The sequence below is a fragment of the Pelobates fuscus genome, chromosome 8 (genome assembly GCF_036172605.1).
Source record: "Pelobates fuscus isolate aPelFus1 chromosome 8, aPelFus1.pri, whole genome shotgun sequence".
Taxonomy (NCBI): Eukaryota; Metazoa; Chordata; class Amphibia; order Anura; family Pelobatidae; genus Pelobates; species Pelobates fuscus.
In genome coordinates, this window is record NC_086324.1 from 59077080 (window position 1) to 59094195 (window position 17116).

The following is a 17116-nucleotide window of genomic DNA, read 5'->3' on the forward strand; positions in this document are numbered from 1 at the left end:
TACTGACTGGAGCAATTGTTCTATACCATCAGGTCCCAGTGTTATTTCAGTGGGTCCACAATGGTTGAAACAGACAAAAGATATTAATCAGGCCCTTGGTAACTGCTCAAAATAAGGTATTCACTGTAGGAAAACTCCTTCCTCGGTGCAATTATGACCGCTTTTATCCCAACCAGGGTAAAATGAGAGTGTTTTTGAAAATGTATTTTACCAATAATTAAACTACCGTATATACTCGAGTATAAGCCGACCCGAATATAAGCCGAGGCCCCTAATTTTACCCCAAAAAACTGGGAAAACTTATTGACTCGAGTATAAGACTAGGGTGGGAAATGCAGCAGCTGCTGGTAAATTTCTAAATAAAATTAGATCCTTAAAAAATTATATTAATTGAATATTTATTTAGTGTGTGTATATAATGAATGCAGTGTGTGTATGAGAATGCAGTGTGTGTGTGTATTAGAATGCAGTGTGTATATGAGTGGAGTGTGTATATGAATGCAGTGTGTGTATATGAATGCAGTGTGTGTGTATGAGAATGCTGTGTGTATGAGTGCAGTGTGTGTGTATGAGAATGGTGTGTATGAGTGCAGTGTGTGTATGAGTGCAGTGTGTGTATGAATGCAGTGTGTGTGTATGAATGCAGTGTGTGTGTATGAGAATGCTGTGTGTATGAATGCAGTGTGTGTGTGTATGAGTGCAGTGTGTGTATGAGTGCAGTGTGTGTGTATGAATGCAGTGTGTGTGTATGAATGCTGTGTGTATGAGTGCAGTGTGTGTGTATGAGAATGCTGTGTGTATGAGTGCTGTGTGTGTGTATGAATGCAGTGTGTGTGTATGAATGCAGTGTGTGTGTGTATGAATGCAGTGTGTGTGTGTGTGTGTGTGTGTGTAATGCAGAGTGTGATGCAGAGCCTTGGTGGGGGGGTGGGCATTTTTATTTTTTAATTATTTTAATATTTTTTTTGCTTCATTACATTTTTTTATTATTATTATTTTTTTATTTTATTATTATTTTTTATTTTATTATTATTTTTATTTTATTATTTTTATTTCTTTTATTATTATTAATATATATACATTTTTTTCGTCCCCCCTCCCTGCTTGCTAGCTGGCCAGGGAGGGGGGCTCTCCTTCCCTGGTGGTCCAGTGGGTGGGCACTGTGTAGGAGGGGGCTGTGGGGGCTGTGGGGGCTGTGGGGGCTGCAGAGAGATGTTACTTACCTTTCCTGCAGCTCCTGTCAGCTCTCTCCTCCTCCGCCTGTGCGTTCAGCACCTCGGTCAGCTCCCAGTGTAAATCTCGCGAGAGCCGCGGCTCTCGCGAGATTTACACTGTGAGCTGACAGAAGAGCTGAACGGACCGGCGGAGGAGGAGAGAGCTGACAGGAGCTGCAGGAAAGGTAAGTAACATCTCTCTGCAGCCCCCACAGCCCCTGTCTGTATTATGGCAATGCAAATTGCCATAATACAGACAATTGACTTGAGTATAAGCCGAGTTGGGGTTTTTCAGCACAAAAAATGTGCTGAAAAACTCGGCTTATACTCGAGTATATACGGTACTCTTAAAAATGTACTACTGCAGTAGTTTTCCAATTAGACAAGTCACTAAGCGTATGCCATGCTCACAGGTCGGATCCCTACTAAAAACAGTTGAGAAAAACTGCTTTAGTAAAAAGTTGTGTGTTCTTGATGGTTCCCCCTTAAAGTGTAATTAATCAGAAGCTGACTGACATACTTGGTTTTTCACCAATGGGACCAAGTCTTCTGGAATGTCACCCAACGGGTATGCTCTTCCTGCCAAACTGGAGCTGTGGTTGGAAAAAAAGAAGGTAAGTAAACTGTAAGTTGTACCAATGATTTCTGAGTGTCAGTAAGCATGGGCAACTAATATGAATTTAGAACTTAAAGTGGCTGACATTCAGGCAGTTATTTCCAAAGACAGGATGGATACTAATTTATCACAAACCGTAAAATTCAATGATTTCCATTTGTGGTCCTCAAAATGAACTGCACACATCATGAAAACATTTTTTGAGCTTAAAGGACCACTATAGTGCCAGGAAAACAAACTCATCACTATAGTGCCCTGAGGGTGCCCCCACCCTCAGGGTCCCACTCCCGTTCGGCTGAAGGGGGTGGAAGGGGTTAAAATCTTACCTTTCTCCAGCGCCGGGCTCTCTCCTCCTCCTTCGGTCGTCATCGGCTGAATGTGCATGTGCGGTAAGAGCCGCGCGCGCATTCAGCCAGTCCATAGGAAAGCATTCTCAATGCTTTCCTATGGACGCTGGCGTCTTTTTACTGTGAAAAACACAGTGAGAAGCACGGAAGCGCTTCTAGCGGCTGTCAATGAGACAGCCACTAGAGGCTGGATTAACCCATATGTAAACATGCAGGCAGGGTTAACCCTAGATGGACCTGGCACCCAGACCACTTCATTGAGCTGAAGTGGTCTGGGTGCCTAAAGTGGTCCTTTAAGAAATGTGTATTAGAAAATTGAATCTTCTTGTCTTTAAATGTATTTATGCAACTGCCATTGATGGCTACCATCTAAAATCACACCTCGTTCTCGCTCTGATATAAAATGAGTTTTATTCATTAAGCAATAAGCTTGGGTGAGATGCTAAGAGACTTGCAATATCTAGGCTAAGACAGCTGAACTGGAAAAAAAACAAACAACTTCTCCAGCATAGCTTCATTGGATATATTCTTCAGCTCAGTTGTTTTAAACTAAATTTGTTAACTCATCACAACTCGCTATTTCATAAAAGCAGCCCAGAGCTTTTCCATCTGAATTATGTAAGAGTTATGAAAGTTATAAAACAAAGACAGGTTGATATAACTACAGAAAAGAAATACTTAGAAAAGTCAGCATTCCAGGTGCACACTGGTAAATATTACAGAATGGGCAGAGTTGTGAGCATAAAATGCATGAATCCCCTGATTCATTGGACAAAAAAAATACAAATCAAATCAACAACAATAAAGCCTCAAAGCATACTAATACAAACTGTTTATTTTTTATCTCAATAACAAGTTTAAGTTGTATAATAGATACAGAAATCATTAATTAGTAACCTGCTAATCATCCAATGCAGTGGATAGGAGTGGATTGGTCAGCAGGCAGCTTTACCAACACCGAACTGCAAAATTGCTTCTTTTTCTTTTTGTCTTTAGATTTTACATTTTGCCTTTGATCTATCATTAGCTGGAGAACCAATTCTGGTGGAATTCAAACCTTGCACTCTTCATTCAGAAACTACCAAAAACATTCACACGTAACATTCATATACTACCCCCAACATTGAAATTCTGGGGAGCAGGACAGTGGGCAGCTGACATTCTGTGCCTACAGGCTCCAGAGCTGTACATCTAGGTGTTTTAAGTGAACACTTGAAGCATTATATCACATAAAAAGTACCAACAGGCACATAGTATTGAAACAGAGTTATACTACAGAGAGATTCCATGCATATTGTTTGGAATATACATTTCTTATTAGAATAAATAGCAATAAGCTGAACGTGGCCAGCCACTAATGAAGATGGCTTGCAGCTCAAAACAAAATGGAAGTTGGTCACCTCAGCACAGACAGGGAAGATCGCATGGTTATCTAGGAGGCTTAATTGATGGGTTGCAGATTATTTAGAAAACATGTGCATTAACCCCTTAAGGACACATGACATGTGTGACATGTCATGATTCCCTTTTATTCCAGAAGTTTGGTCCTTAAGGGGTTAAAAATCAGTGCATGCAGAAAGGAGACTGATTGTTAGATTGACAATACCTATGCTTATAGCTTTTTTTTTTATTATTAAATTTGTAGCGGACATGGTTGGAGCAAGAATGGTGAAGAAAATGGGAGGTGAGATAGGGATAGAATGTTATATGGGAGAGAAATTGGTTAGCCGATCTACTTCCCTGAAGAAGTGGACTTTTAAGGATAAATTGTAAAGCTCAAAACACAAACATAGTTTCGTTTGAAGGAGGCAGCTGGTGATGGTAATTGGAAAACTGATCTAACTGAAAAAAAAAACAGCTTGCAAGGGATAGAGAACACCTTCTGTGCTGTCAAAGGATGTGCATAGATCTACTGCTTTAATAAGATGGGACAGAACACTCACCTGATATAAACGAGCAACTTGTTCCCCATCACAACTTGCTCATCTAGAAAGAAAACAACGATTAAGCAGGGGAGACCTCATAAGGATAGCATGTCTCCTAGCAATTTCACATATTATTTGACTACAACATCATGTGACTAGAAACATCTAGCAAGCTAATCAAACAAGTGACGGTTGAGAAATGAAATATTGATGCAGATAGTTCACTTTCATTTCCTCCACTGGTTAACTATAGGTAAAAAAAAAAAAAAAAAAAAAAAAAAAAAAAAGCAACACTGTTTTTGGCACAATGTCAATTACAGCCTGTTTTACTTCTTGGGGTTTATCAACTATATGCTTAAAATGAAAATAAAGTCACCAAAACAACTTTAGCTTAATAAAGCAGTGTTAGTGTATAGATTGTGCCCCTGCAGTCTCACTGCTCAATTCTCTGCCATTTAGGCGTTAAATCACTTTGTTTATGCCATCCTAGTCACACCTCCCTGCATGTGACTTGCACAGCCTTCCTAACACTTCCTGCAAAGAGTCATCTAATTTTTAAACTTCCTTTTTTGCAAATTCTGTTTTGTTTAGAATTTCATATGTCCTGCTCTGTAAATAGCTTGCTAGACCCTGATGGAGCCTATTGTATGTAAGTAAAGTTAAATTTACAAAGCAGGAGATAAAAGTTACATCCAATTGAAAATTTGTTTTCATGCAGGCTGTGTCAGTCACAGCCAAAGGAGATATGGCTAGGACCGCATAAACAGAAGCAAAAGGGATTTGACTGCTAAATGGCAGTAAAAATTCAGAGGCATGATCTATACACAGAAAACTGCTTGATTAAGCTAAAGTTGTTTTGGTGACTATATTAACTGTAATAAATCAAATTCTGATTTGCTAAATTTAGACTAAAACAGTCAAGCAATAGAGATGGTTTTAAATCTTAACAATGTTTTGCCACATTTCATTGTTTAGTGACCCCTTAGATAGTTTTCTACAGTAAGATTATTGTCCTACATTATATTTATATCAAATGAATATATATTAATATTTCTATTACAAGTGTAGAGTCTACAGAAGGCAACATCTTACCAGTTAAAGACTTCCCAGAGCTTATAGGAGCTGATATGGCCTTGAAGAGTTTCTAGAGCAAAAAAGGAATATTAATCTAATTTTTGTCACTCATTGTCTGGCATTCAATATGTTAACATATACAACTGCTCTCTAAAGCATATAAGGTGTGTCCCTTTTGTGTTACAGCTATAAATGTATACATTGGTAATTATTTTGTGTTTGCCCTGCTGCTCTGAAATAGTTTCGTACATGAAAGATTAAATTGTTGGATTGTAATAACTCCCTTTTCTGCTCAACCTATTCTTTTAAGAGGTAACCATCACTTCTCTGGAAATTACACAATTGAGTAAAATATAAAAAAAATCCTTCTAATTTGTGTTAACCTTTTTTCATGTGATGCACTCTTTTTTTAAGAATTGACATGAAAATCCACTGCTATGTACACGCACTTAATCATTGAATCAATCAGCTCAGAAATGTAAGATTTCTAATCAAATTAACCAATTAAAGTGTTAAAAAAGAGACTAAGGGGGCGGGGCCTGACTACCGAGCAAGCAGGACGCATGTTGAAGGAGCTCCTCGGCAAATACAGAGAAATTGGCCCAAAACTTGCTACCTGCTATACAGTACCGGCAGAACCCGATCTCTGAAGGCACAGGAGAGGCCGGGCACCAATTTCTACTACCCTGCTGAGAGCTTTATGGGGTGTGACAGTCATTGCGGCCTACAAACTACACTGAGGCGGAGGACGCGGCCAATCTCCCGCCTCGCCTGCAAATCGACAACGGTCTGGGCCACGCTTCCCCCCCTTTGGGCCGGTGTGGGTTATCCCGGCCCCCACGTAGCAACAGGACACAAGCAACTGTTTAAAAGCACCAAGCCACTGAAACCGCAAATCGGCATGCTGGCTGTAAAGATGGCCGCCGACACGAAACCCAGATCCCTGGGCTCCCCACGAGGACAGCATATCAAGGGCATTTGATTGCTTTTGGGCACAACTCTGGGAGAAACTCGCTGAACAGGCAAAAGGACCTGCAACCTCAGACCCAAAACAAAAGCTAGCGGCGACAAAAGCACCACAGCCTACACCACTCAGTGGCACCGAGAGGCTGATCATAATGAAATGACGGAGGAAGGCACGGAGGATACCCCAACTCAGTACGAGTCGTCCCACTATCAGAGCTCACTTGCCTGAAACCCAGTCCGTGCGGGTGAGACCGCCCTCGCACAGCTCTCGGCCTCGGATGACGAGCACCCCACAGAGAGACACCGGCTGCCGGCTCACACAAACAGCGAGCCAGCCCAGGCCACCCACAGCACACACGCACGAGAGACACAGCCGGCTCATATGTGTCACCTACCAATAGACCCACATGCCAAACACCACCTTCCAGGGTCACTGCGCTTCCCGCCGCCGGGAGTCGGCTGAACGGGGACTTAACTTCCACGGCAGAGGTCACACCAGGGCTGTCTGACCTACCGGACCCTCTGTGGATGCCACACGGTCTAAGGACAAGGTTCTATGTTTACCAGCTGCTCTCTCACTTAAAACAACTCTCTTTTATTTGCCACCCCACACTTTGATGCAGAACCCACTTAACCTGACGGACTCCTGCAAAAAGCTTGCAGCCATGGACACACACCATTATTTGCCTTTGCATTGAATATGCCTATGATTAGCCAAACATACTGCCTATTGATAAAGTGTAGTACACATAGCATGGCACACGCATCACTAAACTGCACTAGTAAGCCTTAGAGCACAAACACCCACTTAAAGCAGCGCAGCGTGTCATAATAGTTAGACATAAGATAGGAGTGCATAGAATGTTTAAAGTGAAGCCTTTAAGCTATAATTGGTCTAAGATTTAATTGTTGAATGCACACAGTCTGATATGTACCCTATTGTAATGCAATGATTCCCAGCCCATTGAATAACAGGGCCTATAGCATACCCTAGTTTGAGTTGAACCATGGCTACACACTCCAGCTTACAGTTCATGTGCTCAATTTGCAACAGCTAGCCTGCCATCAGACGGAATCGGCTATGCCGACTTGCGGGTCTGAGGCCGGACTGCAATTTTTACCCTAAACGAAATGGCTAGCTGACCTGACCTTTAAATGTCATACATTGAATCCTGAGTATCATGCTCTTGAGTATTATGTTTTGGTTTACTTTATACTTTGCTTTATGTTTCTAATATCTCTCTATATGCCATCTAATGACACTGCAGGGAGACTCACTGCCCATACTGCGCCCTAGGGTGCATTAACTAGGTAGCGCGTTGGTTTATAACTACACTTGTATATAATCACAAGCCTAGCAAGCTGTTTTGTTCCCTAACAAAAAACAAGCATAACAGGCCTGTTGTAATAACTCCGATATACACTATCTCAACCAGCTACTGCTATTATGCAATCCGTGCCTATATACTATGACTAAGATAGCACAGCAGAACAGAATTGATAACTAATCGTTAGTACTTCATGGTATTTTAGTTCATCTCATATCGTCAACCTGTTTAGTTAAGCTTGGTTAACAGCGTATAAAAAAAAAATATATAAAAATGTGCGAATCCTCATGCCACTGTCAATCTGTATTGATCTATTAAAATATGCTGTTGTGGCGACCGTTAATAAACTGTAATCATCTGCACATCAAAAATAAAGAATTAAAAAAAAAAAAAAAAAGAGAGACTAAAATTAAATGTTTACAAACTAAAAACATAAAATCATATATGCATCAAACATATCAGATTGCTAAATTAAGTATACACTGAAGTGGGGGAAAGCTTGCCTTAATGTTATCCACAGACATCAAAAAAGTAAATGTAATTTAATTTGGTTAGAGAATTTTTGAGAATGAAACATAATCTCTAATATTGTTGCAATAGAGTGTAAATGTCTACTACGACATTATTAAACTAGATAGAATCCTCAGATAATAGCCAAAGTGATATAAACTGACTAAAAAGACACACATTAATATGTCAAGAAATTTAAAGGGACACTATAGTCACCAGAACAACTACAGCTCATTGTAGTTGTTCTGGTGAGTGTAGACAGTCCTTGCAGGTGTTTTAATGTAAACAATGTCTTTTCAGAGAAAAGGCAGTGTTTATAATAAACACTAGGGACACCTCCAGTGGCCACTCCTCAGATGGTGTGCAGCATCTTAGCAGTTCAGCATGGAGACGGTGAACTGTCCTCATAGAGATACATTGATTCAATGCATCTCCATTAGGCGATGCTGATTGGCCAGGCTGGCCTTTGGCTCCGCCTCCTTAATGATCTCAGACAATCCAATGCTTTCCCTATCAAATCTGATGATGTCAGACAAAGAAGCGGATCAGAGCCGGGGCCAGAGCAGCTGACCTGTGCAGTGTTGGAAATAAGGTAAGTTTTAACCCTTTCTAAGGTGATAACAGGGGGCAAGCCACCAATATGGTGGTTTAAACACTATAGGGTCAGGAATACATGTTTGTGTTCCTGACCCTAAAGTGGTCCTTTAAAGATACATTGACTTTATGGGTGAACAGACCATGTCCACCTTGACTTAAAGGTATAATGCATTATTATTATGAAACAAAATCAAAGGATAGACACATAAAGAAACTGGATTTGACCACCAGTAGGGTAGACATCTCAAGGAACAAAACATGGCACATCCCACACCAAATGTAATCCAAGTGGTTTCTTAATTAAAAAACGATATACTGTTAGTCAAGAAATCCTTCTTGGTAAGGAAAATGGTTATCTATTATTTACAATAGCACAGATCACTATTAACACTTTTTAAAAGATGTCTCGATACCAGAGTTGTTTTATTTTCTCTAATATGGGACTTTAAGATTCTAAATGTTTTGCTGCACATTGTTTACATTTTGTTTAGAAGAGTAGTTAATGGAGCAAACAGTTACTTTTGATCTACAGATGATTCTATGTTTGTGTATATATAAGTTTAGTTTAGATTTGTTTGTTTTGATGCATGACGGGTTAATTTAATTAGGGAGTGATCTCCTAAATTTCAGGACTTTTGCTATGCTGGTTGTATATATACATTTACAAAATGCAGGATGGGTGTATTGCACTAGGTTTGTTTTGTTTGTTTTTTTGTAAATGTCCCCTCTCTCTAATTGTAAACATGTTCTTTTATATATGATGCAGTAAATGCGAAACTTGAATTTAAGGGTACGGTGTAGTTGTATTTGAAATGTGTATCCGTACACTCCCTCTTACCTCCATTGGGCTGATGAAATCATTAGTCCCACTGTTGTAGACATAAATCATAGCATCATAGAGTCTGTGCTCCCAGCACATCTGGACAATCTAAAAACAAACAAAAAAAGGAGGTGTTATTTTTCCTGTTTTCAAAAACGACATATCAGTAGGAGAGAATAAACAAACGAGTGAATGAAAACCTTACTATTTATGAGTAATCTTATGTTTTAAAATAGTCCTTAAGACTCCAAATCTTGAACACACAACATACACTTTAGTTAATGATGCAAAAGCCTGTTGCAAGAAGATGATGGCAGCTTCCCAATAGTAGATGAGTCATTTTGCCGTTTGCTGAGGTGGAGGAGCAGACAGTACATTTGCAAAGACGTAGAAACAGATGTTAAACTCAAGGAGACAAAATAGATGGTAAGCTCATAAACAGGACGAGCAGAAACAAAACTCGCAGCAGAGAAAAAGGTAGATGGTACCGTGAGGGGCAGAAGGAAAGCAGACAGGGATGGAATGAAGACAGTAGTAGCGAAACTTTATTTTCGTTTTTGCAAGCAAGACAATTACAAAATGTGTAGGATGGAAGAAAGAAACCTCTATAGAAAGTACCCATTAGGAGTGAACTGCATGAGGAAGAATAGGTTATTCACAAAATTGAGAATTCAGAGTGAATTGGAAGACTAGCTGAATTGGAAGACTAGCTGAATTAAAGAATTTCTCCAGTGTGGCTATTTTGACTTTAAATTTGAAGTTCACTCTAAAATCCAAGATAAGATGGGGAATTACAGAGAGGAGGAAGACCAACACGTTAGATCACAATCCTGATGGCGCAAACAGATGATACAAAATCTAACTCTATGACAGAAGAATGGACAGAAACAATTCCACATAATTGTAGGTGGACCATTAGGAATTCTTTATAAAAACAAAAAATTAAATATGGGGAAAGTAGTTTAAGACTTACCTGCTGTATATCAAGGCTTGTGATGTCCATGTGAACTATGCAGGCCTCCATATTTTCCATCATGCTTCGATCTTGGAAATGGAGCAGTAAGTCCTTCATTACGTGTGCGGTGAGTCCTGGTAGCTGATCGCGCAGCAGGTACGGCTCTAAACACTCCAAGAACACACCCTTGGCCACACAGTTCTCACTAAGCTTGTCATACATTTGGCTAAAGAGAATATCCCTGAGATGACAAATGCAAAAGGCAACAAGTGTTAAACGTGTATGGTAAAATTCTTTATGGAGTGTCCATTTACATGCCAGAAAAGTGGGGCAAATTTGTATAAGTGAAATATTTAGCAACAGAATGTACCGGCCGATACCCTTGTTTCCATGGTTACTGTCCCACTTTTTACATCACAAAACTTCTCAAGCAAAAGCTCAAGTGAGCAGGGAAATATTAATGCAGGTTGCAACAGACAAAGGCATTGGATAAATTCTACAGGCAGAATTCCAAAGCAATAAACTATTACAGAGCTATTAAAAATGGTATTATGTTCTATAACACTACTCTCCATCTGATGCAGAACTCAAAAACCTACAGGTCGTGTTAAATTCTCTTTAATCATCATCACTGATTTACAAATGTGTTTTTATGTTGAAAGTATATTAATTGGCAGCCACTTAGGGACACAAGCAACATCCTTTGAGTTTCTTTTAATCTTCATCTGCCTTTTTAGTTTGTTTCCAAAGTGTATCTCGATGAAGGCTAACAAATTCAATTTCTCCTCCACTCCCCAAAAAAAACAAAAAACAAAGAAATCCAATTTTCTGAAAGAGTTATACTTCAAGCAATACCATATATATATATTAAATGATTTTAGGGTTGCTTTTTTTGGGGGGGGGGGGGGGGAGGGAGGAGGGAGGGGGATTTTTGTAGCTTACTGAAGTATATAAAATAATAATAAAATTATGAAAATCAAGTCCAGATCTTTCCCTTCTGCTCAAACCTCTGGGGGAATCCGCTGCCGAGTGTTTAATGCTCAGGACTTTGATACTCTACGTAAAGGCCTATCATTCTCAGCTCAGTGCTCCTGTGACAGAAGCTTCCATTTTCATGATAATACATTGCTCAGGCACAGACAGCAGTGGCATTATCCCTCGTGCCATTATCACTGACATTTACTTGTGTCGGTTTGAGTTTAGACATTTCTTATCCCCCTGGGTTGACATAAAGGTCAGAAGATTTCGTTTTTTTTCTATTTTACACTATGTTTCATTTAGGATAATGCTCATTCTGTCATTTAAAATGGAAAGATAGCATTTAATGGCTCTAATAGCCTACATAAGGGAAAATGGTTAAAAACCCAAACCTAAAGGTTTGTTACTAAAAAAACAAATTAACCCCTTCAGGACGGAGTCAATAATGCACGTTCTGATCAAAACAAAACGTAAACAAAAACTGGAATTTGCGCTATATGTCTGTTCACCCGTAGTTCCCCTCTTTCAAATTATATGCACCCACACTTATTATATATCATTTTGTTCAGGTGAAACAGGGCTTTAATCTATCATTAACTATTCATATATGGAACATAATTTATTATGAATAAAATAAAAAAAAATGTGAGAAAATAAGATTTTTTTTAAATTTGCATTTCCGTCTGACATTTTAACTGTGAATGTCATAACACTGTCATAACACTGTGTTTGTGACTAAGTGGCTACTAAGAAAGACTGGACATACCCCCACTTGCAATACCTCGGGTTGTCTACTTTTGCAAATGGTATGCCATCATGGGGGTAATTCTCATTCCTGGGCTACAATACGCTCTCAAAGGCAACATAACCAATCTGGCAAATTTCAATGTGAAAAAAATGAAATGCAAGCCTTATATGTGACTCTCTAACTTTCCAAAACACCATAAAACCTGTACATGGGGGGTACTATTATTCTCGGGATACTTCACTAAACACAAATATTAGTGTTTTAAAACAGTAAAACATATTACAACAATAATATAGACCATAAAAGTGCAGTTCGCTTGTAAAAAATGCGAAAAACTTCACTTTTACTTAAAATATCATCATTGTAATACAATTTACCAGTTTGAAACACTAATATTTGAGTTCAGCGAAGTCTCCCGAGTAAAACAGTACCCCCTATGTACAAGTTTTATGGTGTCTTGGAGAGTTACAGGGTCAAATATAGTGCTTGCGAATTAAATTCTCTGCACTTTCTCCCTGTGTTGTCAGGCATGTCAATCTAATTTTAATTAATCAAATCACATAATTGCGTTAAAAGATTATTTAAATATTCACGTAGAATTTTAATATATATGCATTTATAGGTATTTAAATTCTACGTGTATACTAATGTAATCTTTTATGTAATTATATGTATTTATCTATATATATATATATTTGCGGTTATTTGTATTTTATATATAGATAGATATATATAGAATGTCATTCTAAGTGTATTTTGTTACCGATATATATATATTAATAACAAAATACAGTTAGAATGAAATTACATATGCATATATAATTTATATAAAATTTTGTTTCAATATTTTATTTATTTATTTTATTATTTTATTTATTATTTTAATTATACATATTTATATATAATATATATATGTACATCTATTATATATATAATATATATACATATTATATATATGTAACGTCATTCTAAGTGTATTTTAATATTAATATATGTACTTATATTAATATTAAAATACACTTTGTATGACGTTACATATATATAATATGTATATATATTATATATATAATATATATACATATTATATATATATAAAAATATATTTAATTTATTTTTAAACATGTTTAATTTATTTTTTTTACACCTCCTACCAGCAGGGGGACTGTCTGATATTTCAAACAGTCCCCCTGCTGGCAGATCCATAGCCAGCTATAGGGGGCCATGTGATCGCTCTTTGAGAGCGATCACATGGCCCCCGGGGGCCTCATTTGCCGGAAGGGGGCTGCCTGGGCTCTCAGGCAGCCCCCCAGAAGAGGATCGCGGCGGAGGTAAGTACACCTCTCTTCCTGGGGGCTGCAGCCGTTACGGTGTGACGGCATGGTACGTCGTAACGGCGTTAAGGGGTTAATTTCCTTCTGGATGGTGAGAGCCTAGAAGTATATCACATGGAACTCAGACCCTCCAAACAGGAGAAGGCAGGAATGAATACTTATAATACATTGCTTCAAACTCCTCCCTTTCCAGCCCCTCTTTCATGTATCCTCAGGTATATGAACAGACAAGCAGAAGAGGAGAAAAGGGATGAGGAACAAGCAAAGTGAGAAGAGCAGTTAAACCACAAACCATGGAACCAGCCCCCAATAAATTGTGGGCCCTCGTGGGGTCTAAGCGTCTGTAAGAAAATTAAAGGGACACTGTACGAACAAGAACATCTACAGCTTAAGACTGTCCCTGCTGTCTCTGCAATGCAGACACAACCTTTTCTGAGAAAAATAAACATTTACATTACTTTCTATGACCACCTCTAGTGTCTGTCACTCGGACAACCTCTAGTGGACCTTACTAGTGCGATTGTGAACCCTTTGCAGAATCATCATTTGGCATCTTAATGCTCTGAATAAAAGTGCTGAATGTTCCCCATAGAGATGCACTGAGCCAATGAATCTCTATAAAGAGATGCAAATCGGCGATTGTCCAGCATGTGCACTTGCCCCCAGTGCTTCTCTATGGGAAATGTGACTAAGTATATTTTATGTAACAGGAACAATAATGAGAAGTTTTAACACTCAATCCCATTAACAGTCCGTAATCTATACTGGAAACAAAATTCAGCATTAATGACTAAGGGGGCTTATTTCTTACAATGTGGAGTGTGGCACGTTTACAAGGCAAGTTTTAGGATAAAAATGCAAATCAGAAAATTTCTCTAAATTTGCCAATTATGAAGTTTGGGTATTTTGCCTGACATCTGCAATTTCCTTGCCAGTTACGAATAATTCCTATTTTTGTGAACAGCCTCATAAATATATGGGCCAAGTTTTAGAGCATGCAAATTATTCCAATGTGTAACAAACTGCTCCTTGGCAATGTAATGCCCTGAAAGTCTTAGCTATGCATGGGCAATTTCCAACTAAAGCAATTCTTTTGTGACAAAAGGTCAAAGCACAGCTCGGCAACAGTGACCATTATGGAGACAAGCTCAGGCACTGAGTGTAGTGGTGTTGTTGAGACAGGCTCAGGCACCGAGTGTAGGGGTGTTGTTGAGACAGGCTCGGAGACTATGGTGAGGCCTAAGGAGTTGTTGTTGGGGGATTCTATCATAAGAGGTGTGGAGATGGACAATGGTGGTCTTGTGAGATGTCTTCCCAGAGCTACTACTCACAGAGACAGGAGACGTATTTGTAATATTGTTAAGCGAGCAAAGCAGGAAGGGGAATTGGAAGTACTTTTACATCTAGGGACAAATGACTTGGCTTGCAATGAGGTTTCAGAGGTAAAGGAAGTTTTTTGTGTTTTTGTCAATGATATACGCCAGTTGTGGCAACTGACCTTTAATGTGGATAAGTGCAAGATAATGCATCTTGGACGTAAAAACCCAAGGGCAAAGTACAGAATATTTTATAGAGTCCAAACCTCAACATCTGAGAAAAGGTATTTAGGGGGGATTATTTTAGATGACTTAAAGGTAGGCAGACAATGTAATAGAGCAGCAGCAAATGCTAGCAGAATGCTTGGTTGTATAGGGAGAGGTATTAGCAGTAGAAAGAGGGAAGTGCTCATGCCATTGTACAGAACACTGGTGAGACCTCACTTGGAGTATTGTACGCAGTACTGAAGACCGTATCTCCAGAAGGATATTGATACTTTAGAGAGATTTCAGAGAAGGGCTACTAAACTGGTTCATGGATTGCAAGATACAATTTACAAGGAAAGGTTAACTTAACATGTATAGCTTGGAAGAAAGACAAGACAGGGGTATATGATAGAAACATTTAAATACATAAAGGGAATCAACACAGTAAAGGAGGAGACTATATTTAAAAGAAGAAAAACTACCACAACAAGAGGACGTAGTCTTAAATTAGAGGGGCAAAGGTTTAAAAATTATATCAAGAAGTATTACTTTACTGAGAGGGTAGTGGATGCATGGAATAGCCTTCCAGCCGAAGTGGTAGAGGTTAACACAGTAAATGAGTTTAAGCATGCCTGGGATAGGCATAAGGCTATCCTAACTACAAGATAAGGCGAGGGACTAATGAAAGTATTTCGAAAATTGGGCAGACTACATGGGCGAAATGGTTCTTATCTGCCGTCACATTCTAGTAAACATTTCTGCGGGATCTGTTGACTTACGTGCGTTGCAGTAGAAGGCAATAGTCAACCATAACTGGAACTGTGTCCTGTAAGGAACAAAGATTGTAACACATTATGCAAGAGTAACAATTATTCCACAAGCACCTACAGCAACAGCAGGCTAACTTGCATCCGTCATACAAAATTCAGATGTAAGCACTCTATAGAAAATAAAATGTCATCTATACACTGTGTTATTTAATTTGCTAAGATATATATATATATATATATATATATATATATATATATATATATTATGTGTATACCACAATGCCTTCACCATACAGGTAAAAGATATGCTGGATAGTAAGGGACATGTATGTGCATCTCAATTCCTGAATGCTATTACACAGCTGTGTTCAAAACATTCAGAACTGAACTATGAGTATTGTGAGATGCACACCAATTCATATAACTGCACAAACAAGGAAGCAAATTTAAACACATGTTCTGAGTTGAACGTTTGCTGGCAATTTAAAGGACACAAACAAATGTAAGGCCAGATTAGGTGAACTGAAAGCATTGCTGACTTTTCTAATTTTCAAGTTCTGCGATTTTGACCTTACTTTTGAAATTCTCTTTGTTATATACTAAAGTGACAATTCAATAAAACTATAGATCAAAGGAACAATCTAGGCGTCAAGTCCACTTCAGCGCATTGAGGTGGTTATGGCACTTTTCAGTGTTAAACTGTTTTCAAAAGGTTAAATACTGAATAAGGGTACAAGGGCACCTGCATCATTATTCCTCTGCTGCTGCTCCACATAGGGAGGAAGTGAGAATATATTCTAAACACACTCAGCTTATCACTGCTCCCCATCATTGGTATGGACTGGTATTGCTAATGCAAAGGTACATTCCCCCTAACCATACCTCAAGCGGGGAGGAGCCAAGGGATCTCAGGGACGCTTATTTGGTGTCAAGCCGATTTGGATAGGTATAACACTGAAAAGTGGGGCAGTGCCAGTGGACTACAAGCACCATAAACACTTCAATGAGATGAAGTGGTTATGTTGTCTAAAGTGACTCTTTAAATTATTTTAACTGATCTAACAGAACCAACGCCGGCCACATGCCGAAATCAGCAAACTACGACAAACAAATTTAATGATAAAATTCCAATAACCCCACTTTTCCGTATTCAATATACTAAAAGGATCTAAGGCTAGGGAAAAGCAGAAAACAAAAAAATGCATATTGCTTACCTGAAAATGCTGTTCCATCACCTGTATTTTACCCTGCTCGGGACATTTTCTCAGTGCTTTGTCTGTGTACTGGAGCAAGATTTCAATGATCTGAGGGGGAAAAACAAAGAAGAAATAAGAACTTACATATGTTACGTGGAAAGGACTCATTGTTTAAGTTTATTCCGATGAGCATAGTAAATCTACAAAAACGTATCAAA

The 17116-nt window shown here is 38.7% G+C and overlaps 1 protein-coding gene across 2 annotated transcripts in view; it reads right to left on the reverse strand.

The window, feature by feature from the left end:
• VPS8 (VPS8 subunit of CORVET complex) overlaps positions 1-17116 on the reverse strand; it is a 166978-nt gene that overhangs the window by 93722 nt on the left and 56140 nt on the right. For both annotated transcript variants that reach the window (XM_063429889.1, XM_063429890.1), the window contains exons 20-26: positions 16917-17006; positions 15712-15758; positions 10371-10593; positions 9416-9505; positions 5195-5246; positions 4121-4163; positions 1735-1807 (exon numbers count right to left, since the gene is read on the reverse strand). In XM_063429889.1, the coding sequence (XP_063285959.1) occupies positions 1735-1807; positions 4121-4163; positions 5195-5246; positions 9416-9505; positions 10371-10593; positions 15712-15758; positions 16917-17006 (618 nt within the window). The remainder of the gene's footprint in view (positions 1-1734; positions 1808-4120; positions 4164-5194; positions 5247-9415; positions 9506-10370; positions 10594-15711; positions 15759-16916; positions 17007-17116) is intronic.